At 41.1% G+C, this 25382-nt stretch overlaps 2 protein-coding genes across 3 annotated transcripts in view; one reads left to right on the top strand and one right to left on the bottom strand.

Annotated features, from left to right (window-relative positions):
• sesn1 (sestrin 1) overlaps positions 1–2081 on the top strand; it is a 63255-nt gene extending 61174 nt beyond the window's left edge. For both annotated transcript variants that reach the window (XM_080453294.1, XM_080453295.1), the window contains one exon: positions 85–2081. In XM_080453294.1, coding sequence (XP_080309420.1) covers positions 85–171 — 87 coding nt within the window. In that variant the 3' untranslated portion in view covers positions 172–2081. The remainder of the gene's footprint in view (positions 1–84) is intronic.
• A 767-nt stretch (positions 2082–2848) lies between these two features.
• armc2 (armadillo repeat containing 2) overlaps positions 2849–25382 on the bottom strand; it is a gene marked incomplete at its 5' end in the record, with an annotated part of 42555 nt that continues 20021 nt past the window's right edge. Inside the window, 6 exons of the mRNA XM_080452761.1 lie at positions 2849–3980; positions 4061–4230; positions 4910–5042; positions 12897–13010; positions 13417–13539; positions 16408–16720. Coding sequence (XP_080308887.1) covers positions 3856–3980; positions 4061–4230; positions 4910–5042; positions 12897–13010; positions 13417–13539; positions 16408–16720 — 978 coding nt within the window. The 3' untranslated portion in view covers positions 2849–3855. The remainder of the gene's footprint in view (positions 3981–4060; positions 4231–4909; positions 5043–12896; positions 13011–13416; positions 13540–16407; positions 16721–25382) is intronic.

The following is a 25382-nucleotide window of genomic DNA, read 5'->3' as shown; positions in this document are numbered from 1 at the left end:
CTTCGAAGCAACACATTAGGTCGGGTGGTAGACTGTGTACTAATGGACCCTTTTCTCCCTTCTTCTCTGTCTTGTCTCCTGTAGGTTCACATTAATCTGCTTCTTATGGAAGCGCGCATGCAGGCAGAACTGCTCTACGCTCTGCGAGCGATCACCCGCTACATGACATGAAGTGCTTTTTTTTCCTTGTTGTTTTTAATCGTTGTCTTTTTTCTGTCATTGTTGTCGCTCATTATGGGACACTTCAAGAAAAATAAGGCTAAAAAGAAAAAAAATAGTGAAAAAGGCAAAGCGCCCCGGTTTGTGTCGACGCTTGTCCCCATGTTGGTTGGATGTGGCGAAAAAGGATCAGAACAAAAGAGAGAGAGTCAAAACAGAAGCTCCTCTCGTTGCCTGCAGTGCCAAAACCGACCAAGAAAGGGCAGCCTGGAGCAAATTCCCTCGATCACAGGGACTTTGTGCCGGGGCCAGAGGACTGACACAGGAGGCATCCAGGCCAGCCTTTCAGTATTCCACCACGCGATGCAACGCAGTGGTTGCCAATCTCCTGAAAAGTGTGATGACCCATAGCGATTCTCCAGAAAGCGGTGCAGTCCAAATGGCCTGTGCACTTTTTTTGATCATGTAGTCATTTGTTTTATTTGTTTTAGTTTTCTTTTAATACCTTTTTACTTTTTTTTTGGTCTTTTTTTGTATCAAGAAAGGTTGATGTTTGTCGCGGTCGATGTGGTTGCTGTTTTCGTTAGTGATAACTGGAGACAGAAGCATTACTTGGGCGGTGTAATTCTGTGTGCCTGAAACTACCCAGCACAGTGTGTAGACCGTGCTGATGCTGCTGCTCTCGTATTCACAGGGGTCATATTGATCCTCCTTCCCCTAACCCCCCTCCCCACTCCAACCCCAGAACGTCACCCCAAAAAAACGTCACCCCCTATCCATCATAAATCCACTGCATTACTCCCCTTTATGTCACCCCCCCCCCCCCTGCTCTCCCAAACCCAGCCCAACCTGTCTATGTAAGCTAATCCAAGGAGTTTGTGAAAAACAGAGAGGAGAAAAACTCATTAAAAAGAACACTGTCTGAGCCCTATTGAGTGGTCGTATGGGTGTGTGAGCGAGCCTGTGTTTGACAAGTGCGGATGTGAGAGTGTGTGTGTGTGTGTGTGTGTGTGTGTGTGTGTGTGTGTGTGTGTGTGTGTGTGTGTTAAATAGAAGATATTGAGACGAAAGAGAGAGAGAGAGAGAGAGGGGAAAAAGTCTTTTTGAATTTCAAGCGTAAAAAAAAGCGAGGCACTTTGAAGGAATGAGATTTCCCGCTTCTGCTGTAGCTGTGTTATTGTGAGGTGACTGTTTATCATTTTGTTTAACGTTGTCTTTTATGTTTCTGGTAAGAAAATAAAAAATTGGAAAAAAAGGAAGAAAAAAAAGCTGATCAGAAAGAAAGTTAGAAACCAGGTCTTCCAGGAGGGATTTGGTTCCGGGTTGTCCCAACCACACCTGTCTGTCTTCCACTCATCCCAGCTGCCTGGTCACCCTAACACTTTCAAAGCTTTGGATTGTGAATTTTACCAGTAAATAAATACCTCTTCTGTTTTCACTATAAAACATATAAGAAGTGCTCTTTGGCGAGCAGAAAGACTCATGTCCCCGTTAGTAGGGAACCGGGCCAGCCCACACTGGGCCACCTGCGATTGGTAAACTGTCAAGCGCGGAAGGTTTTGTAGCTGTGCTTGTTTTCCCTTGTGGGGAGGAAACCTAACCAGTGCAAAAGCAGCTTTTTCTTTTCTTTTTTTGAATGGAGGAAAGGATCATCCGCTGTTTTCTTTTTGTTTACTAAAACCAGTAAAGTACTGCATTCTTCTGAGGATGGATTGAGACAACTGGACAGATGAATGATTGATTGATGTAAAGAGGAGGAGGATGGTGGTGATGATAATAGAATGGTACATCATTTGGAGGTGGTTGTGAGAGGAAGTGGATGTTATATTAAACTTCTGACTGATGTCAGTTACTGACACTTTTTTATATGAAAAACAAAAACAAAAGATAAATTAAAGAAAAAAATAAAACATGATACTGAATCTTTGTGCATCCTTTGTAGTTTTCTCCCTAATCAATTTGTTTTCATTGCCTCATTAGAGAGCTCATCATTACACATGGAAAGGCCTACTACACCTACTGTATTCAGGAAACAAGTAGTTATAGCACAATCAATTTCGCTGTCAGAACTCTGAACAGAGCATTTCCACTATTCCAGCTATCTGGGTGTAGTTACAGTACATAGGTATATCACGTAACCTGTGGCCATTAATGTGCTGCTCATACAATTTTGCACGCTTTTATGCAATGACGATTCATGACATGGCATGGAATGTCATTCTGAGACCATGCATTCCATGTATCTGAATTAGACCCAGTTCTCTATCAAAGAAGGTGTTGGGAGTGTGACATTACTCAATACTATGCTGAACTCAGGGGAATGGTTCGGTCTGCGTCCTCTGCACAGTCCAGAGCCTTTTATGTGAATCTCATTTACTGTACAGGTTCTGGAGTTGTGTGGCTAGTACAGAGCCACCTACTGCCCCCGAACCCTATGGTGCAGTCTCGCTCAAGATTTCCCTTTATGTTTTGAAGGAGGACTTTGTGCCTGACCATAGCCTGGAATAGAGATAAGGGGGCTACCTTACAGGCAGGGTACCTTTGTTTTCTTTAATAATCTATTTGAACACAGGGTGTTTTCCAGTGGGGCCATATAAATATATATATATATATATATATATATATATATATATATATATATATATATATATATATATATATATATATATTACACAATCACCAGCAGAACTTCTCCATTGACAAAACAATTGCCTTTATAAATCGGTAATTATTACAAAAAATTATAATCACAGTCTTTCAATCAGTCAGCTATCTGTTTCATATCAACATGAGAAATTCTATATGGAGAACAATGTTATTAACTCTGGATAATGAGATTTCTTTTTTTTCCTGAAACGTTTGCTTGTCTTGTGATTGTTGTGAAGGTCACTATTGTATGCAGGGGAACTAAGGTGGGGATTTACAACATTTAAGTGCCGTTTCTCATTTGTTTTGATGTAATAACGATGTGACTTTGAAACGCTGTACTTTTACTTGGTGTAGCTTGTAAGCACTGCCTGGCCCCATATCTGTGTAATAATAAAGGCTTTGAGAAGCAAGATGTTTGAAACAGCATTCTCTTCTGATGTGCTTTATTACAGTCCAAGTTCCACAGATGACAGGTTACAAGTGTCATGCCATTGCTACACAATGAGAAACGTGCTCATGAGGTAAATTCCATGTTATTAATTTGCTTTTCCCCACAAAATAGATTATCAGAAAAGCGTATTTACATAACATTGTACTTCAACTGCAGAACGATAACTTACTATATGTAGCTTCCATGTGCAAAAAATATCCTGTGTACAGGACAGGGCTCTTGAAATACAAGATGACGAAAAGAGGTGCAAATTAAAGTGCATTATATAACAAACAAGACGGACAGACGAGAAAATGAAAATGTGAGCAGAGTGAAGTATGTAAGAAAAGACAAATCATGGACACAGAAGATTGTGCAAAAGAAGCTTCACACTTCAGGTTAACGGATGATTTCGCCCGTTTACATTGCTGCACTTTATGACCTTTGTGATGCCTTTTACCTTGGTTTGGCTCAGTTTCAAGGTCATGAAATATTTTCCACAGACGGAAGGCACAGTCAGCTGTTACACAGAGGATCTCTATAGGTCACCGACTTTATATTGGTCATGTGACAGCAAGAGGAGTCCTGTTCCCTGTGTCCCAGCCTGTCACTGACAGTCAGTGCATAGATCGAAGCCTATTCTGCAGTTTCTGAGCTACTGGGACAAACTCTGACTCCCAGCATGATCGATGGAAATCCCCCATGTCATCACTGGCTGTCCACTGCAGAGCTTCGTCTTCATCTGAAAGAATTGGGGGAGAAGCGGATTAAGAGTGGCGCTTTGTACGGCCTGATGATAAAAATGCTACGGTCTGCCTATACCTAAGTATGCGCTGAGCGTCTCCAGAAGTGTCTCTCTCTCCTGTGTGTCCAGTAGAGCGAGGGAGTCTCTCTGTGATCCACTCTGCTCTGTGAGGTTCCATAGAGCCTGACACACTTGGCCTGCTAGCTGCCAGTCCCCTGGTCCAAAGTCTCTGAGACAGTCTGCCAGCCTACATGCACGCACACGCACGCACACACGCACACACACACACACACACACACACACGAACACAAACACACACACGGAAAATAAATTGAGCTTAATTCCCTGCCAGCCTTGCAGGTCATGTGAATCTCTGTCTCTACGTAGTACAGTCATATGATGTGTGTGTGTGTGTGTGTGTGTGTGTGTGTGTGTGTGTGTGTGTGTGTGTGTGTGTGTGTGTGTGTGTGTGTGTGTGTGTGAGTGCGCGCACGCGCGCGCGTGTGTGTTTGAAATGAAAGTTTCCTGGGGTTGCAGATTAATGTCTTACACAGAAGAACTTCAAAGCCTATTCAATGTGTAGCCCATTAGTGTTCCAGTTAGGGAGAAGTTTCAGCTGGACTACTGTTCTTCAACAGAACTGATGCCACTAGAACTATCTAATAGTTTCCAAAACAACACTTGTTTTGTTTTCCACACACAAAAATGCAGTACAATTAACAAGGGGAAACACACACACAAGACAATTACCACACGCACGCACGCACGCACGCACGCACGCACGCACGCACGCACGCACGCACGCACGCACGCACGCACGCACGCACGCACGCACGCACGCACGCACGCACGCACGCACACACACACACACACACACACACACACACACACACACACACACACACACACACAATCTGTTTCCTTACTTGCCAGCACCACTCTCTAGAGAGAGTGTGACCCTGTTAGGGGGGTCCAGTGCCAAGTTGGTGAGGATCCCACAGGCTGAGAAACACACATCACAGTTTTTAGAGTCCAGCAGGGTCACCACAAACTGGTACACTATAAGGAGAGAGAGAGAGAGAGAGAGAGAGAGAGAGAGAGAGAGAGAGAGAGAGAGAGAGAGAGAGAGAGAGAGATGGAGGAGTCATGGACAAAAGGCAACATGAACAAAGGGTGGAGGAGATAATAAGGCTGCAGTCGTGCTTCCAATCACAGATGGTGTTTAATCTGACTGTGCTCGGCCTTGCAGATAAGTCAACATGACGCAGACAGCCAGGTTCTTTATATGGGGAGATCATTCTGTAATGTTACAAAATGATAACACATCAGGAAATCATGTCTTGTTTTATTCCCAGGGTGTGTGAAAAAGTAGATGGAGTTACAAAATCTTAGTGTAGTCAGGTCCCATCTTTCCTGCTAGGCGATGTTGTTTTTTTTATCACTATGTGACATTATTGAGTGACCGATTCATCACTGGTTAATTCTGCGGTCGGTTATTTCCCTATAGCAAACCGCTGTTCTCAATGACACACCACTGATCTGCCTCTGTTTACGGGTCAGTGACAAAACAGGGTTGGCAAGATGACAAATGTATGTATCAAGTTTGTTAAAATGTCATTTGAAAAGACATGCGCCAGAAAATTAACATTTCAAAACTTCCTTTGGGAACAGTCGATGTTTGGGAAGCACTAAAGTATGGGGCACACAATTGACAGGAGCGTTGCGATCATACCTGCCAAGCTCAGACCGTCCGATAACAGGAGATTTTTTTCCCAGAGGGGGGGGGTCTCTTGACCACGCTGGGCCCCCCCCAGGACATTTTTAACAGAGTAGATGTAATTTCCAGTATTCTGGTGGATTTTGGGAGTTTGACACTTTTATCAGGCTTTACTTACATAGGATCCATTAAAAAGTTAAAAGTAGCAATAAAAGAGCCATATTTAATAATAACATATTGCTGGGGACCCCCTGGAACCCCCCCCAAGGACCCCTGGGGGTCCCCGGACCCCACTTTGAGAACCAATGCTTAACGCTTTTTGAAAGTCCTGAAAAAAAAAACAAGACTCGCGCAACAAAAATCGGCAAGACACACCATCTCCGGTTTACTTCCCGTATCTGCATAGTCTTGCGTCTCGCGTAGCTATCTGCGTGAAGTGGGCGGACGCCTTTTTAGGAGACCGGAAGCAGGTTGGCGTCCGCCCACATCACGCAGATAGCTACGCGAGACGCGAGACTATGCAGATACGGGAAGTAAACCGGAGATGGTGTGTCTTGCCAAATTATGTTGCGCGAGTCTTGTTTTTTTTTGTCGATCTGCTGTTTTTGCTATTTTAGAATGTTTATGCTGAAAAGTAACAGTTTTGGCCATAATGAGGTTTCCGCCCGACAGACAATATATTTATATTGTACATGCAAAATTGCTGCTATACGAAAAACGTATTGTTACTGCACTGTTTCTTATTTTTATTTTCATTTGTAATAAAATGTCACTGACATCACAAGGTATTCTTTTATGTATGGTCCAGTATATTAGTAATTCATATCAGTCACTGTATTCCAGTGGGGCAACTAAGGCAGCCTACTGTAAGTCTTAAACAAAATATAAAAAATATAACCCTAACCCTCAACAGTGGGATAAAATCAATATGGTAACATCTTATGCAAATGAACCATGCGGTCGAATGTAAACAAATCGCTAGTGCAGTCTGGATCTGTCATGACCGTCATGGATGAACCTGGTGTTTGCACTTTCTCCATTTTTGACCCGTTCATTCTACATAAACATTCGGATTTCAAATATAAAGTTTTTGACCCTGGCAAGGGTGGGAGTTGAAAGTGTGACTCGAGCTTGTAAGGCAGCTACTCCAATGTTCCCCAGCTCAGTCAGAAGAGCCCTTGAAGTCAGACCACAAGATCATGGGATCAAATCCCAGCATACAAATTTCGGCATCTGAGCAATCTGGCTCCCACGGGTCTACTATCTTTTTTCGCCTTTATCATAAAGGTTGCTGGACAATATATAGAGGATGAAATGCATAATTTATTAAATAATATAAAGGTAATATCAAATACATTATAAAAAATTAGAGACATGACGCTTTATTAGCAAGACAGTCTTTTATTATATTATTCCTCATTTTGCTGGTTTCCCCTGAAACCCCTTTACTGTTACAGACTAGAACTGCCTTAGAATCTCTGCTGATGATGTGGCCATAGCTGAATGGTTAGAGAGCCTGCCTGGCAAGCCATGCATCCCAGGTTCAATTCCAGGCCTCAGCAATGTGTCAAAGTGTCCCTGAGCAATACACTGAAAAAATAGTTCACCCAAAAAATACTTAATTTCTATCAATTACACACTCCACGAAGCCTTGAATTCAGGGAGATTTTTTTGTTTTTGACACATTCCTGAGCACAGACTCAGACATATTGGTTGGATCGGCGGTGCCACGTACTGTAGGTGTGAGGGTAGCGTAGCGGCCAGAACCTGAGTCTAGTAGAACATAATCACGATTCAAAGAACCACTTTTAGCACTATTTAGCACCATTTTTGTTTAGTGTGACATAGGATCTACAGCCTGCAGATCATGTGTTTACCTGTAGACTACAGGTAAACACATTTGAACATGAAGTTGATGATCAAAGCGACAGCTTCTGTAACCTTGCGATTGGTGTGGGGTAAATAATCACACCTGTCAATTGTGTGCCCCATACGTACGTGCTTCCCAAGGAAGTTTTTATATATTCAGTCCTGCTCTCATTTCTCTGGCTCCTCGCCCGGAAAGAATGTCGTCCGTGTGCAGCTCGTGGAAAAGTGGAGATATTTTACTAAACACACGTTTTCTGCCAGAACTTTCAAATGGATATGAAACTAGAGGACAATATCTGACTCCAAGTCTTAGGATTTAACTATTGGGTGAGTACTAACGCAGCGCGACCAGATCAGTCTGCTAACCGGGAGGGGATAGTACCGATCAATGGCTGTGTATTTGGAATACATGAAATATCATATCGTCAGTGTCCAGCCGGGACCAGCTAACTCCATTTTCAGTTTTTTTTTTTTTTTTCATAAATCAACGCTATTGAACCCCCTCTACATCTGTGTAAATTTTTTTTTAATAATAACATATGAAAAGTATTAAAAAGCGCCTCTGACGAAAACTCCTAACTCCATTGGACCCTCAAACTGTCCGTCAAAAACAAACAACTCCCCCCTCCTCTCAGGCTCTCGAGAAGCTCTGCTCTGTATGAGGCAGACAGGGAGAAGATTTTTCAATGCTTTTGGGAGAACATAAACTGGGAAGAGAAGAGAATGTATGTGCAAGGTTTGATAGATGTCACCCCAGTAAAGAGGAGAAGGGTGTCTTCACAAAGGTCATCTGCTCGTGTTTTCTTTTTAAATGTTAATGGACAGAGAATGAGTGTGTGCAGGAGTTTGTTTCAAACATCTCCAAGAGCTCAAGGAGATCATGCCAAAAGACTTTCACAGCTTTTATGACAATCTAAAGCACTAAGAAACACCCACCACACACACGCAACACACAACACACAACAGTGTGATAATAAAATGTTGATAGGTATATGATAGGTAAATTCAACTGTGGTTGTTATTGTTAGTGCAGTAGGCTACAGATTTGACAGATTCTATTTTTCATGAATGTATTTTGTATTTATATGCCATTTATTTATTGTTGGTGTGCCATGATCGCTTTTGTTAAATACATGATTGAGTATTGAGGCAGAATTGTTTGTTGCACTCAACTGTAGAAGAACAGTGGTAACAGTTAGATCCATGGTTGTTTACAATGCATGTTAAAATAAAAGTTGTTTAAGTACAGAATTCAGCTTGATCTATAGTATATGAGGATGGCGCTCACCATAAATAGCTGATCTCCAAGCTCACAATGCGTTGTGATGTGTTGTGAGCTTTGAGATCCATTGCCAGCTGTTCTTATCAATGATGGACAAAACCTCCTAACTCCACTTGCACTGGATTTGGGTAAAGTGGTGATAATATAATGACACATGCAAGTATCTGATAATATATAAAGTCACAATACCAAGTTTGATGAGGCAGTATTGCTTTGTTTTAAAAATATAAGGTTTTCTTCATTTTCTGAAAAATTGATATTTTGTTTTTCATTTCCTGAACAATTACCATTTTGGATTTAGCTGGTTCCGGCCGAACAGCAGAGATATGTAATATCACAGACATTCTAGGGCTATATGGGGCCCAGCCTATAATTGATTATTGATATGCTGCATGCCATTTTATTCTATAATGACAATTTTTTATACTATCCCCATTTCAATGTAGGAAATTAAACAGTTTTTTATTTTTACGTTTGAGTTGATGTTTTTTTTTATTGTGTTCCCTCTGAGTTTTGAACCTACAACATACGGTTTACAAACCTGTAACTTATCGCTGGAGCCACGCTGGCATGCAAGCAGTGAATGCAAGCAGTGAACGCAAGTAAAACTCTTAACACATCCCTTGTGCTACAGAGGTATGGAAAATATCAGTGACAAGTCAATACTTGACCTGATGGAATTTAGATGCAGAAAATATTCCCACTGGTGGTTTCAAACCACAAACCTTCTGTTTACAAAGCATGGAAGACACAGGTGACAACTACAGAGTTATGAAAATGTTGGATGGTGATGATTGGTCTGTAGTTGTAGCCTACAGAGGAACTGACTTTTTCGTATCCAGAGGAACTGAATTTTTCATATCCACATCAAAGCTGTCATTTGCGATCAAAAATCAACCATAATTGAACATGAACACTGGCTTGCTCTTCAGTGAAGTATTAGAGCCAGTGCAAACTTAGACAAAACATGAGAGGCTGAGGACTTGAACTCTCAACCTCTGCTTTAAGAAGCATATATTTTACAGTTGCACCACTGTGTATTATGGAATTCTTGTGGTCTTTGTAATGTAGGATTGATAGCTCACAGTTTAGCTGGATTGAAAGGCTCTAGTCTAACTTCCCTCATCAAATGCTGCCAGCATACTGAACTGAGAAGCTAAACAAAACACAACCACACCTGGCCCTAATCAGCTGGCAGTCCCTCTCTGATTGGAAGAACTAAAATGATCAATTACATGACTCAATAAACATAATACCCAAATATAATAAAGTCCTTCATCACATGCTCTTCAGTGAAGTATTTAGAGCCAGTGCAAACTTAAACAAAACATGCAAGGCTGAGCTTTACAAAGTACATATTTTACCACTGCACTGCACCACTGTGTTCTGTGGGATACACATTGTGTCGGAAAGTTTTTAATTTTATTATGTAAATATTTTCTGCTTTATTTGACAGTGACAGTAAGTAGAGGGAAAGGAATGGCAGGAGTGAGTTTGGGAATGAGTCTGTCACGCCGCAAAGGGCTGCATTTAAAGGTAGTGTAAGTGATTTGCAAAGTTTCAAATAATTGCAAAATGGGTCTATGTTCTGATAGTGCTCGTTACTATAGAGTGTCCTGTCCATATAAAGAGTCTCCATGTCTCTCCAGCTCTTTATAAAACAGAAAATGTATTTTGTAGTTTTTTTTTTTTTTTTTGTAGTTTCATTTCCAATTTTATCCAACCAGGACAGAGAACTCAATCAGGATACAGATTAAACAAGTGAAATTGGAAGTGATGACACTAAGAAATGAGCATGCAAATTTGAACTGAAAACTATACAAATTAAGCTTAAAAATGGGTACTTTCTCCTGATTGGCTGAGATTTTGACACCTACCGAAAAATGTATTTTCTGTTTATTAAAGAGCTGGAGAGACGGGGAGACTCCTGTTACTGAACAAACACTCTATAGCAATGATTACGATCAGAATATAGTATTTTAACCTTTAAAAAAAATACTTTTTGTTTTAACCAAAAAATATCACTTACCCTACCTTTAAGTGTTTTTTTTTGTGATTTCCTATGAACTTAGTTTTTTTCTTCCATAGTTTGTTTTTTATTGAGGCATTTGAGTCTTTGTTGAGGTTTATTGTTTGACATTAAAATTTTGATGGCCGTTTTAGTTTATTTCATTGAATCACATTTAAGTTTTGGACACGTTATTGTTTGACATCTTTAGTGTGATTGGTCATGTTTTAGTTTTTATATTGAGTCATGTTTCAGTTTAAAACTTAGGACCTTTGGTTTATAAGCCCCTGTCTTTTCGCTTGTGCCACAAAGGCATGGAAGATACACGTGAGAACAAAATATTTAACCTTATAGAGTTTAGATAACCTTTTAGAGTTTAAATGGAGTGCGAAAATGTTCCTTGTTTCAAACCCTAAAACGTTGGTTAATAAAGTTCCCTGTTTTCCTCATCCTCAATGGGTGGTAGTGGGGGGGCATATCAGATGAAAGCCAGTATTACACACAATGTAAACAGGATGTAAACGAGGAATCTTGGTGTCTTTTTGAAGGAGATCTCTGTGTTGTTGTTATATTAAGAACGTTGCCCAGCCTTGCTTCTTTCAGCTTTCCCAAATCAGATCATACTCGTCTCCCCCTGATTTGCACAACGTTATTCATGCTTTCATTTCCCCTGGACAGGTCTAATGCACTTCAGGAGCATCCATTTAACCACTTGAACTTGATATATTTCCCCATATTCTGGGGGAAACATTAGCCAAAAGTAACCAATCTACAAGCTCACAACATGCCGCGTTGCAATACATTGTGAGCTTATAGATCGGCTATTTTTGGCGAAGAGAAGTACAGAGCCAACTCAGGTCCAGTTTACAAAGTCTAGAGCAGAGGTCTTCAACAGGGGGTCCGCGACCCCTAGGGGGTCCGCGGAGGTACTGCAGGGGGTCCGCGAAATTGTTTGATTTAAAAAAAAAAGTTTAAAAACTTTTTGTTAATCTTTTTTTTCAAAAATGTCAATATGTCTTCAAACATAACATGACATATTTGAATAGCTTAGTAGCCTATTGAATGCACAATAACATGGTATGTTTATACATATTTTGTAGAGAAAGAAAAGGTCTTTTGCACACCTACTGGGACAACCTGTGGGTAGGAGCAGGCTCCAGGCAACCATTTGTTCATGTTTAGGATCAATCACTTAAACCCTCTGTACTTATTAAACTATAACGACAACTAAACGACAGAGTCGGCTCTGTGTCTTTTTCCCCCTCTACAGTCTGCACCTAATCTCTTTGCCAAAATTGGCAATGCATTGCAATATGATGTGTTGTGAGCTTGTAGATCTTGCGAAATTGTTTGATTTAAAAAAAAAAGTTTAAAAACTTTTTGTTAATCTTTTTTTTCAAAAATGTCAATATGTCTTCAAACATAACATGACATATTTGAATAGCTTAGTAGCCTATTGAATGCACAATAACATGGTATGTTTATACATATTTTGTAGAGAAAGAAAAGGTCTTTTGCACACCTACTGGGACAACCTGTGGGTAGGAGCAGGCTCCAGGCAACCATTTGTTCATGTTTATACATATAAAACACAATTTTATACATAAATATACAATATATGTGGTGGCCTACCCCCTACCCTACGAGGTAGGGGGTCCCTGCTCCATCACCCCATCAGTTTGGGGGTCCCTGGTCTGAAAAGGTTGAAGACCCCTGGTCTAGAGGGATTAAGGGGTAATCAATTTGATCAGTCAGATTTTATCAGTCACTCAAATTTTAACAGGCCCCAAGAAATATGGACACATTAATCCTGTTCTACTCCTCCACTATCTTACTTTTTATGTTATACAGTATCTTGTACATCAGAATAGTGTGTATGGAAGAGTTAATGGTGCATGTCATGCCTTTATTTAGAGGTGTGTGTGTGTGTGTGTGTCTGTGTGTGTGTGTGTGTGTGTGTGTGTGTGTGTGTGTGTGTGTGTGTGTGTGTGTGTGTGCGTGTGTGCGTGTGTGTGTGTGTGTGTGTCCATAACACACCTTTGTTTTGCATAATAAAGTCCCGGACATCCTTGGACTGAGACAGGTTTCCATACACACGGGTGGCTTCAAGCACCGTGTCCATACTGGAGCTGAGCAGCAACTTCAGCAAACCTACACACACACACACATGCACACACGGCGCACACACACACACACACACACACACACACACACACACACACACACACACACACACACACACACACACACACACACACACACACACACACACACACACACACACACACACACACACACAGAGAGAGAGAGAGAGCGTAATAGAAGGAAATCAATTCAACAAATTGTTGCTGTTTGGCAGAAACCTTGTATCTTCAAATTTCAAATAGTTTTATAAATATTGAACCAATGGAAAGTATTAACAAGAGCTTGTGACATACAAGGTCAACCGACAGTGACAACATTTAAAATACACTTTCTGATGCACACATTCAACTCTTCCCATCTCTCCTTGACCCCCCCCCCTCTCTCTCTTTCTATCTCTCTCTTTTTCTCTTACTCTTGGCAATGGTGAGCTGCTTGTGTCTGATGACAGAGCTTACTCCCTGGTAGAAGGACAGGTTGTTGATGGTGACAGCTACATTCACCAGCAGCTCCTCGCTCTCCAGAACAGACCTCAACTCTGACACACACACACACACACACACACACACACACACACACACACACACACACACACACACACACACACACACACACACACACACACACACACACACACACACACACACACACACACACACACACACACACACACACACACACACACAAAGAGAAAAAACAACTGTCAACTTTGACTTCCTATGATGGTCCATGATGATATAATACAATACAACAACAACCACCCATCCACACTATAATGCATGCCATCACAGGCTTTTATAATAATATTATAATTATTATTACTACTAATAATAATATTGTTATTAATAATAATAATGATAATATAATATGAATAATAATACACTATTTATACAGCACATTAAAAAAAAAGATTTTCAATGTGCATTACAAAGTAAAAGACCAATGCACTTATATACAATAACACAGAGGCAGTATAACAGTATACAGGATAAGAAGAAAAACAAAGCAAAAAAATCATGTGTACAAATATTTGATGAAGTCTGATGAAGAGATGCTGAGGCTCGAAACGTCACGTCCAATGGTGTAAAGGAACCAATACATTTCTAACTTTGGAGCATGATCCAGTGTGCAGACTTTATTGTTTTTACAAATATTTGAACCACTTGCCCTCGGTCTCTGTATATGCTTCAGCACAATGTAGCAACTGAACGCTCAAACCCTAACCCTATCGTATATGCAGGCTTGTTCAATATGACTAATATGCCACAGTGAATATTTTGAAAATGGTGGCATAAATAATAGTCGAGATTATCTTATCTCTAATTTAGCCTATTAGGCAGATCATACAGTATACTGCCAGGCCAGAGGTCACCATTTGACCCAAGCAGCCATCACACTGTGGGTGGTGGTTCAGAAACCTGGTCTGTTCCTGATATAGCAGCAGATGTCGCACACGAACGAGTGCGGGCATAAATCGCAGATATTGCGGTCGAGCTGTCAACCGATGCCTGTGTCACAGCGGATTTCGTTTCTGGCTCTGACTGGAAATACCCCCTTTGGTGTGGTGAAGAATTCTTCTTTCTTCCTCTTCCTCCCTTCTAATTCTAACAGGCCTGCCTGTCGCGAAACGGATCAAAACAGAGCGTCGATCAGTCGGCCTCACTCTTTCATCCCCTGCTGCTTTTTCTGATCTGTTCTGCTTTTCTTTTTATCCTCCAACTGTTTTTCAGTGTTAGGCAGCGCAGCCTATCCTACCCACCGCAATGACTTAGGCCTACACTTCGCTTTCCCTGCCATCGACTTAACCACTTGAACCCAGACAAAAATAGCCCATCTACAAGCTCACCATGCGTCGCTTTTCGACGTGTTGTGAGCATGTAGATCGGCTATTTTTGGTGAAGAGATTTGGTGTAGATAGAAAGTGGGCCAAGTACAGAGCCAACTCTAGCGGGTTTAAGTGGTTAATTTCTCCTTCATCCACCAATATCACAGCCTTAACCTCTGTCTCTGTCTCTCTCTCTTTGTCCCAGCTCAAGCTGCCAGGAAGAGTGTGTAGGAGGCCGGCAGCAATGAAACCGAGAGCCTACCACCCACCTGCGTGCCATCTCTGCCCCGTCCCGAAACCATCTAACCGCATGGGAGAGTTTCACACAGACACACTGCCGGCTGCAGAATGACACAGAACATCCTGCTGTCTGCACTGTACCAAAAAAAAAAGTTCAACCCAGAGAGGATGTACTGTTTACAGTTCAAAAAGCAACCGAAAGGAAAGCAAGAGATGTGATGAACGAAAATATGAGAAGTGGTTGTTGTTGTGTTTTTTTTTGTGATTTCTGTTCCCAGGCTCAGCATAAGGGACGTGGTTGGTTGAACAGAGACATACTGTACTGTACGAACAGTTATTGTTCTTTCTTTTTTTTTAAGCAAATGAGACCACAGCAGTGATGCACGTTCATATTCAGAGCTCCTGACTTTCAACACTTTGTTAGTGATTCAACCCTAAGAGGAAGACAAGTCTGTCCTGTATGTCACTAATATGCCATACGTTATCCTGCAGATAAACATGATCTCTGTCTGGCATAATTTCCAATTGCCAATTGAGAGTACATCAACTTGCAATGGGTCTGGTCTTTAAAATACTGCCTGTCAAACTACTTCTCTACAGTGAGAGACAACTCACTCTGACCCCAGGAAGACTAGCTGTGCTTTAGGGCAAAGCTAATCCTAACAAATAAACAATAAACAATACAACTTGTTCCCCCTGAATTCGGCACAAACATGGCGTTCTACTCTACTGCACTCTACCCTACCAACAGCCACAACACTTCTCGATTCACCATCCAAATATAACTACTTCGATTATTTGAATCCCCACTAGCTTGCCCCCAGAGATGCATCCAACGCACTCCCTCAGCGAGCCTGACCCCCCCCAACCACACACACACACACACCTTTTTCTGTAAATATATCTATTATTGCTTTTAGTGTTGTCGCTGACATGTAATGTATTGTAAAAATTGGGGCTAGCGTATGGAGCCTTCTTGTGGTGGCCCTGTTCTCACTAATTTAACTGTACCACCCACTTCTCTACAATTGCTCATTCCTTTCTATTCTTCTTATTGTTATTTTCGAGCTGCGTTCGCTTCCCGCGTTCGCGCGTCTTACTTGTGTATTTATTGTAATGTCAGGAAGAGGAATTGAGTACAATGGACCACAACGGAAAAAAGCCCCCTGGGGGCATCCTTGTGTTATCCTTTTAGCACACCGTAGTTGTTTTTTACTGTACTGTGTTCAAACTTGTTAATTAAGTATTCAATCAATCAAAAAATGAAACATGGCAGAAAATGTTGTGACAAGACAAGAATGTGAATATTCTTTTTTGTTACTGTCACTGCTCTCAGCTCACCCAGCGTCTCCAGCAGCAGTTGGACACACGCCACATCAGCAGCCAGCGCCGGCCCTACGGCAGGGTGGATGCACATGTTCGCCAGCACTCTGACCAGCTTCACCAGCACGTCCTCATCCTCCCGCAGACGTGACGCGGCGGAGGCACGGGGCTGGCCTGGCGGAGCGTCGGAGCAGCTGTCTCTCTGCTGGTAGACGCTGTACAGCTGGAGAAGAGTGTCCATGCAGCCATCGCACTGGAAGAGCAGCTCCCGGGCCTCGTTGCTTTTGGCTGTGAGGTTCCCCAGGGTGAACAGGAGACGCACGACCAGGTCCTGTGGGAGCAAAACAGAGTGAGGAAGTTGTGTGAGCGTGTGCATGCTCCTGTCTGTCAGGAGACAAGACAAAGATTTCAAACACAAGTGCAATCCTACCCATCTAAAGTAGACAGAAAGAAACCTGTCAACAGAAAACTTGTGAAAAGTACTTGTCTGGATGAGTGAATGACTCATTGAAATTCAAAGCTGCATGTTTCTCCCATCAAATTACCCTTCAGAAGCAACAATAAACATACACTTTGAAATCCTGAGTGTTAATCAATCACTTAAACCCTCTGTACTTATTAAACTATAACGACAACTAAACGACAGAGTCGGCTCTGTGTCTTTTTCCCCCTCTACAGTCTGCACCTAATCTCTTTGCCAAAATTGGCAATGCATTGCAATATGATGTGTTGTGAGCTTGTAGATCTGCTATTTTCAGATAATGTTTCTCACCAGAATAGGATTCAAGTGAGAGTTGAACCAAAGGTTTGATTTTTCTCTAATGGTGGGTACAGTATATATATTTTTGACAACAACATAGTATTTATTAATGGGAGTCAGATCTAGAATGCAATTATGATGCCATTGATTGGTGAAATATCCTGGAAAGTTCCCAAAGCTCTATTACAGCATAGACAACACACACACACACACACACACACACACACACACACACACACACACACACACACACACACACACACACACACACACACACACACACACACACACACACACGCACACACACACACACACACACACACGCACACACACACACACACACACACACACACACATATTATAAATTGGCAAATTTCTATTGTATATGAAGATATCAGAGCTCTAGTACGGGAGCGTTTCCAGTTCAAATCTACAGACTGCAGAGTCAATCAAACGAGTCTAGGGGGAAATTAAACTGAACAGGAAACGTGTATGAAACCTTGTGGAAACCTGGGTCTACAGTTATGCACAGAGCATGTCAGATTCTACTAGTGTCTAGTACAAGTGTTCTACGATGTTAACTTTCAAAATATGCTCTGAGAGGAACTTCACCAACATAACGCAACCATGGAAATCACGGGACACAAGCAAGAAACACGTACACACCTGCATATTTAGCTAATGTTCTAAACATCATGCTATCATATGTACGCTATCTGTGTGTATATATCTCTATTTGTTTATTTAACCTTTTTATACTACAAAATGAAAAAATATTTGAAAAAATATTTCACCCACTTCTGTAAACATGTGATGTGACAATTAAAGATGATTCTGATTCTGTATTCAAAGTATGAGGACATCACCACCTGTGGTGGAAAATGTGATTGTTTTACTTAAGTAAAATAATCAATACACACAAACGTATTGGTATCAAAATGTACTTAAAGTACCAAAAGTAAAAGTACAAAAATGTTTGAAAATAGCAGATCTACAAGCTCTCTCTCTCTCTCTCTCTCTCTCTCTCTCTCTCTCTCTCTCTCTCACTCACTCACTCACTCACTCACTCACTCACTCACTCACTCACTCACTGTGAGCTTGTAGATCGGCTATTTTCAAATAGCCTAGGTATAGAATAGGGCTAAAGTGGTTAATGTATGTTTTATAATGTAATATATTTATATCTGAAAAGTAACTAGTAACTAAAGTTTTCAAATAATTGCAGTGGAGTAAAAGTACAATATTTGCCTCTAAAATGTAGTGGAGTAGAAGTAAAAGTATAGACAATTGGAAATACTCCAGTAAAGTAAAAGTACCTCAAAATTGTACTTAAAGAGTCTACACCATGAAAATCACTTTTTTCTTGTTTTTTTGTATTTTTTGGGGTCCCCAGTGTCTCTTGTACTCTTTTTTTTTTAATTCAGTCATTCCTTCTCATTTCATGGATTTCCAGAATGGGCGTGTCTGAACAGGCGATCTCAGAATGGCAATGTTTATGAGGTCATAAACATTTTTGATGGCAAACCCAATGTTAAATGAAAAGTGCCCGAATCGCTCCGAAACTTTTTCTACCCCCCCTAAGTGGGGGTCTACGAACAAATACTTCGGGCTCGGATTTTGGCTCCGCCCCCCGGAAGTGGGTGAAACAGGCACCTCAAACACTTGGTGGAATTGTTCAAAAATGTTCAAAGTGTTTTCTTTTCGATTTTGTATTTTTCTTAGATGCTTCTTTTTATGCAGAATTTTTCCATTTTTTTTTTTTTTTTTTTAATATATATTTTTATTAACAGAATTTTGTATTAACAGAATTGCTCAGTAGCCCCCCCCTGCCCAAGAGGACGTTTTGGTATTGCAGCTGAAAGTGCTGTATAAGCCAGAGACAATGGACCCTTCGCTAAGCCCCACCCACTCCACTCTGTGACTGGTGGTGCGAAGTTAGTCACACCCAGGCCTGGCAGCGCCTGGCAAACTTTGCTTCTCACCCATCGACTTTCATGTTAAATGATGGCTTTTCACCTTAAAAATAATCGATCATTTCAGGAGCAAGAGCTTCAAAATCTCTTCTAAATCTAGTCAACAAGGCCTGCAGTAGGCTATGCACTGGACAAATGTGCATGACATTATTTCAATAAACTACAAACATGGGAAATGTTAGAGGGAGTAATAGCCATGGATACACGACGGTCGACTGTCACGACCGTCATGGATGAACTTCAACCTGGTGTTTGCACTTTCTCCATTAATGGCCCGTACATCTACATAAACGTTCATATTTCAAATATAAAGTGCTTATCCCATGGCCACGGATGTTACATGTATATACGGGCTCTCAGAAGTACCTGTATCATCCGTATTGTTTAATAAAAAGCATTTTAATCTGATCAGTGGCCATTTTCTCTACATGCTTTCAACTGAGTGACCCTATCGGTTGGTAGGTGTATTGCACTCGAATACATTATGAGAAAATGGCCACTGATCGGATTAAAATGCTTTTCATTGAACAATACAGAATATAAGGGTACTTTTGAGAGTCCCGTGCATAATTTCAACATCCGTGGCCATGGGGTAAGCACTTTATATTTGAAATCTGAACGTTCATATAGATGTACGGACCGTAAATGGAGAAAGTGCAAACACCAGGTTAAAGTTGATCCATGACTAACAGTAGTTTTCATGTACCGCAGGGTAAGAGTAAGACTGCCAGGAGCAGTTAATAAATAGACGAACAAATGAATTAATATACTTTAACGTGCGGAATCCGAAACAGGCAGCGCTGTGATTCTGAATTTTGTTACGATTACAGTGATTAGTAGCCTATTATTGACACCACCTGGGCGAGTGAGTCGTATCGTGTAACTTTCCTGAAGAAGCTGCGTATGTGTTCAACAACACAGCCATTCAGCCTTGTAGTTTAAGTGCACATTTCAGCTTGGGAAAAGCAGCCTCCAACGGGTTTGGGTACGTGGTTCATAGTCACGTTATCGTGGTATTCCTATTCTTGCTATTATGTTGGTGCAAATGATTGTGTGTGTGCGGGCGAAATAACATTGACAGCTATGGCAGGTGACGAAAGTTTGCTAGACCTATGCCAGGCTAACAACGGTTGCTAAGCTGGCATTGGACAATCGCTTTTGGGGTGGGGTTTAGCGAAGGGTCCATTGACTTGGGATGAGTATATCTGAGTGATGATTTAGGCTCAAACCTTTTGAAAAAGGTTTGAGGGACATACACCATATGATATTAAATATCAAATATTTTTTTTAAATTCATGGTGTAGCTCCTTTAAGTACAGTACTTGAGTAAAAGTACTTTACACCACTGATCACCACCACTACACCACAGAAACTTCACACTCAGCTGGATCCCTGAACGTGCCTGTACGATCCTGTAGGAGGTGCTATCTCCTCAAATTCAGTGTAACGATAGTTCATGTAGACACGGAAGGCAGAATGTTTATATACTTCATTCACTCTCCCCGGACCCCCCATAAGCTTATACAGTTGTACTCCTTTAAGGCAGGACGTTCAAACTCTTGTCATTCTCATTCGCTACAAGCCAACTCACTCACGCCCTCATACCCACAGTGCAACTCGGGCGGGTAATTTAAGCAGCTTCTGCTCTCTGTTCAGTCTACATGCTTAGCTGTCGTTGCAGGTTTGTACAGCTGTAGGTTTTCAAATTCCTTGGTTGCTGAACCAATGCATTTTGCTAGCTGCTGCGAGCTGTCATCTGCTGCTCTACGCTTTGTGCGCTGCTCTATGATATTTTGGTGCTATATGAGATGATTCTGCTAATGATGCTGACTTTACCACTGCTACAGCAGCCAATGCTTCTTCTATTATTGCTGCTAACACTAATGTGCTCATAGCTTAAGCTAACATAGCATGCTTGCTGCCATGTAGAAGTTTGGATTGTTTGTAGCACAAAGCTAATACAGCATGCTTGCTGCCCATGTACAGTAGAAGCTTGGTTGTAGGCTACTCCCTTTTACCATGTGGAAAGCTTGAATTGTTTGTAGCTTAAAGCTAACATAGCATGCTGCTGCATGTAGAATCCTTGTTTGTTATACAGCACTGCACAGTTAACATAGCATGCTTGCTTCCCATGTGGAAAGCTTCAATTGTTTGTAGCTTAAAGCTAACATAGCATGTGGAAAGCTTGATTGTTTATAGCTTAAAGCTAACATAGCATGCTTGTTGCCATGTAAAAGCTTTGATTTGTTTGTTCAACACTGCACAGTTAACACAGCAGGCTTGCTTCCCATGTAGGCTACTCCCCTTTACCTCATCAGGTAATGAAACTTGGCTATTTTAGATTATTATTATTTTTTGCTTAAGGTATGACCCCGTATAGGAGTACATGGAGCTATTTTTGGGCCAAATCTTTTGATCTTTTTCCAAAATAAGTACTGCTTCTAAGTTCTAATGCTGTTCTGCTGAGGAACTCTTGACTCTGGGAATACCCACACTGGTGCAGTGCCATCTAGTTGGCTCTGAAGCTTCAAGCAGAGCTTCCAACAGTTGTAGTGCTACTGCTTGCTCAAATGCTTTTATAATATGTTTATACTTATCAAGGCTGTCGTAGACAATCTGTGTGCAACGGGGCATAAATATAAGACAAGAAGTCAAATTCAGACATGTACTCAAGCCAGGATAGGAAAACACAGCATGTGTATCAAATCAGTGTTGCCATGTCTGCTTATTATAAGCGACTTTGGGATTGTGTTCTGTAAGTCACTAGCAAATATGATTACTAAACATGGTTCATGTGAAGGAACCCCAGATTCATATGTAATCATGGTGCAAAAAATGTCTAATATTCTAAACATTTGTTTTGCGACTTGTTTTTATAGACTTGGCCGCTTGTTTCTCTTACAAACTGGCAACACAGCGTGGTGGTGTCACGTGACTACTCCTTGGGAGTAATCAGGAAGTCTCATACAATACAGCAATGCATCTTGGGTACTGTAGTCTATGCAACTGACAGTCATATCATGGGGATCAGTTCAATGCTACCGTGTGAGAATAAGGTGAAAGGGCAAGGGTGTTTTCTTTCTTAACTGGTCATGTGCAGGCATTATGGCAGTGTAAATGTCATGTTAAATAGGTACACAACTATCATGGGATATTCAAGTTAATATAATCCACTCAGTGAAGCTGTTATTTCTGCATTCCTGTTCTATTCACTTTATTAACGCTCAAGGTTCAGGTAACTATTATGTGGGTGGATTAGTTTGCAGATGCTTAAATAGATAATTACTTCATGGTGGATTTGAAGTCTTGTGAAATGGGGCGATTGCTTCAATTGTAGTGGGTTGTCCTCCAGGGGGTGCCATTTAGAGGGCAAACAAAGGTTAATCTTATTCTCAGATGCAGGTGGATTAATTAGTGCACTGAAGCTAATTTGCATGTTACTTCACTTTTAGCTAACCATGTCATTGTATTCATTGCTTGAATTCACACTGCTTCTGTTTTTCGTTTCATGATTGACTGCTATTATGGTGATCCAAGGCTTTTGATGGCATGACCTTCTTTCCATCACGGATGCCGGGAAGGTTCAGGTTGGGTTGCTGTTAGTTCTAAAGTGCGAGCTACTGATTCTACTACTAAAAAAGCTATTGTTAGCTGTCTGTCTATTTGTGTACCTCCACACTCATTGAGGACAGAACAGGCTCTAATTGATTCATTAGGTATAATTGGTTGTGTTTTATATTAATGAAGCATTGATGTTATGCTATTTTAAAGTCAAAGGTTTATCAGATAATGTAAGGTCATCGTAAATTAAAAGGATTGTGGAAGTATTTGTAAGATTGGTTGATGGTATGGGTATGGCACATACTTTCACCCGGCTGTATGACATTCATGATACCATTCATATGAACGTATTTGTTGTGGTCTCTTGGAGTCCAGTAGGGCCGAAAGATCTAAATGGGGGTTAAAGTAAAAGGCTTATCTGTTAATACTGCCTAGCTGCTCAAGTTAAAGGTAGCTATAATAGGTTGAATCATTCGGTTTGAATAAAATAATATGGATAGTTTGCTGAGGCCGCTTTTGTCCGTTCTCTTCTATGTCTCGCTACCTTCAACGGCGGTTAAATCCTGGGGGAGATGAACCTTGTACGGATGTTGGGAGGGCCATGTCAAGGCTTGGTTCGCTGCCAGGAAGCAGGATGCCTTCAGATGTGGACTTGCCCCAAGTTGTTCACTCCTTTCGGTTTGGTGCTGCAACTCAGCAGCATCTTTGGTTCCATCATTCACACTGAAAGCCATGGGTCGTTGGTCATCTGCTGCTTATGAACGTTATATCCGTTAAATACGGATGAAATTCTTTCAGCTCAAAAGCATGAGTGTAAATGTGTAATCAATTATGGAATTAAGTCAGGAGTTGTATAATTGATGTCGTATGGTTAAGTAATTGCTCCTGCCAGAGCGCAGGTTGGGGGTTCGGTAAATCTCTAAAGCATCTGTTGTGTTATAGGCTTAATTGTGGTATTAGTATGGTAAACCACTAGTAGCTTGGTTGTGTTTGGTTTCACGTACTACAGTGATATTAGAATGGTAGGCATGGTTAAGCATTGGTCGTGTTTGGTCTCACGGATGCGTAATGGTGGTATTAGATGGTAGGTAGGGTTAAGCATTGGTCGTGTTTGGTCTCACGGATGCGTAAAATGTTCATCTAATCGTTGCTGTGTGCGCAGGATAACGGCTTAGATGTGAAGGGCATATATGGCTATGCATTTAAAGGAATGTGTAGGTATGGTAAACCATTAAGCATTGGTCGTGTTGGTCTGCATTGGTCGTGTTTGGTCTCACGGATGCGTAATGGTGGTATTAGATGGTATGGTAAACCATTAAGCATTGGTCGTGTTTGGTCTCACGGATGCGTAAAATGTTCATCTAATCGTTGCTGTGTGCGCAGGATAACGGCTTAGATGTGAAGGGCATATATGGCTATGCATTTAAAGGAAATGTGTCATGCTTGACACTCACATAGTTAATTCATGTAGCATATTTCATTTATATCAAGTGGAGTTAAATGAAATTGCGTCACGCTTGATGCTTTAACTGATAAACATTCTCATATAGTTTAAGGTGTGGCTCTGTATTTGCTCACTGCAAGTGAGCGCGTGTTGGGGGTTTTGTGATTGACGATCTGTGACATATTTGCACAGGGAATCTTTAATATCACAAGAGCAGAGTCACACCGTCAAACTTGAATGCAATATCATTGCATATATGGTAAATGGTTAATATGGTAATGGTTAATAAATGGATAATTTATGGTCTGGTTCTGAGCTGAAGTGTCTAAATGAAATTCAGTGTAACGATAGTTCATGTAGACACGGAAGGCAGAATGTTTATATACTTCATTCACTCTCCCCGGACCCCCCATAAGCTTATACAGTTGTACTCCTTTAAGGCAGGACGTTCAAACTCTTGTCATTCTCATTCGCTACAAGCCAACTCACTCACGCCCTCATACCCACAGTGCAACTCGGGCGGGTAATTTAAGCAGCTTCTGCTCTCTGTTCAGTCTACATGCTTAGCTGTCGTTGCAGGTTTGTACAGCTGTAGGTTTTCAAATTCCCTCCACCTCCCCGGCCTCCTCCCTGTGTCATTTAGTTCATATTGTTATAGGTTGATTCTGTGTATTGTACTGTAGTTCTATGGATTATACTATGAGTCTGTGTATTGTACTGCGGTTCTATGGATTGTACTATGATATGTGGTAGTTTAATTAGACATTGAAGGTTCAATGTTTATGTAAAACTGTATTTATCCTCTGCTCTGGGGGTTTTGTGATTGACGATCTGTGACATATTTGCACAGGGAATCTTTAATATCACAAGAGCAGAGTCACACCGCCAAACTTGAATGCAATATCATTGCATATATGGTAAATGGTTAATATGGTAATGGTTAATAAATGGATAATTTATGGTCTGGTTCTGAGCTGAAGTGTCTAAATGAACCACTCATTATATGAATTACAAATATTACACAATGCCACGTGAGGCAGGCTGTGGCTCAGTGGATTAGAAGTTGACTTGATGTCTACAATGTTGTGAGTTTAAACCCCAGTTCTCCCCTGTTTGAAAATCAAATAGAACTACCTACTGTACATGGTTACATATTCATGTAATTATTATGTATCTATTCATATCTGCTATTTTCTATGGAGATTTCCCCCAGAATACGGATGCTGGGGTTTAAGTAGTTAAAGTGACCATACAA

This window comes from Gymnoscopelus braueri (genome assembly GCF_963280865.1).
Source record: "Gymnoscopelus braueri genome assembly, chromosome: 16".
Lineage (NCBI taxonomy): Eukaryota > Metazoa > Chordata > Actinopteri > Myctophiformes > Myctophidae > Gymnoscopelus > Gymnoscopelus braueri.
Note: the sequence above shows the minus strand (reverse complement) of the source record. Positions and strands in the feature narration are given on the sequence as shown.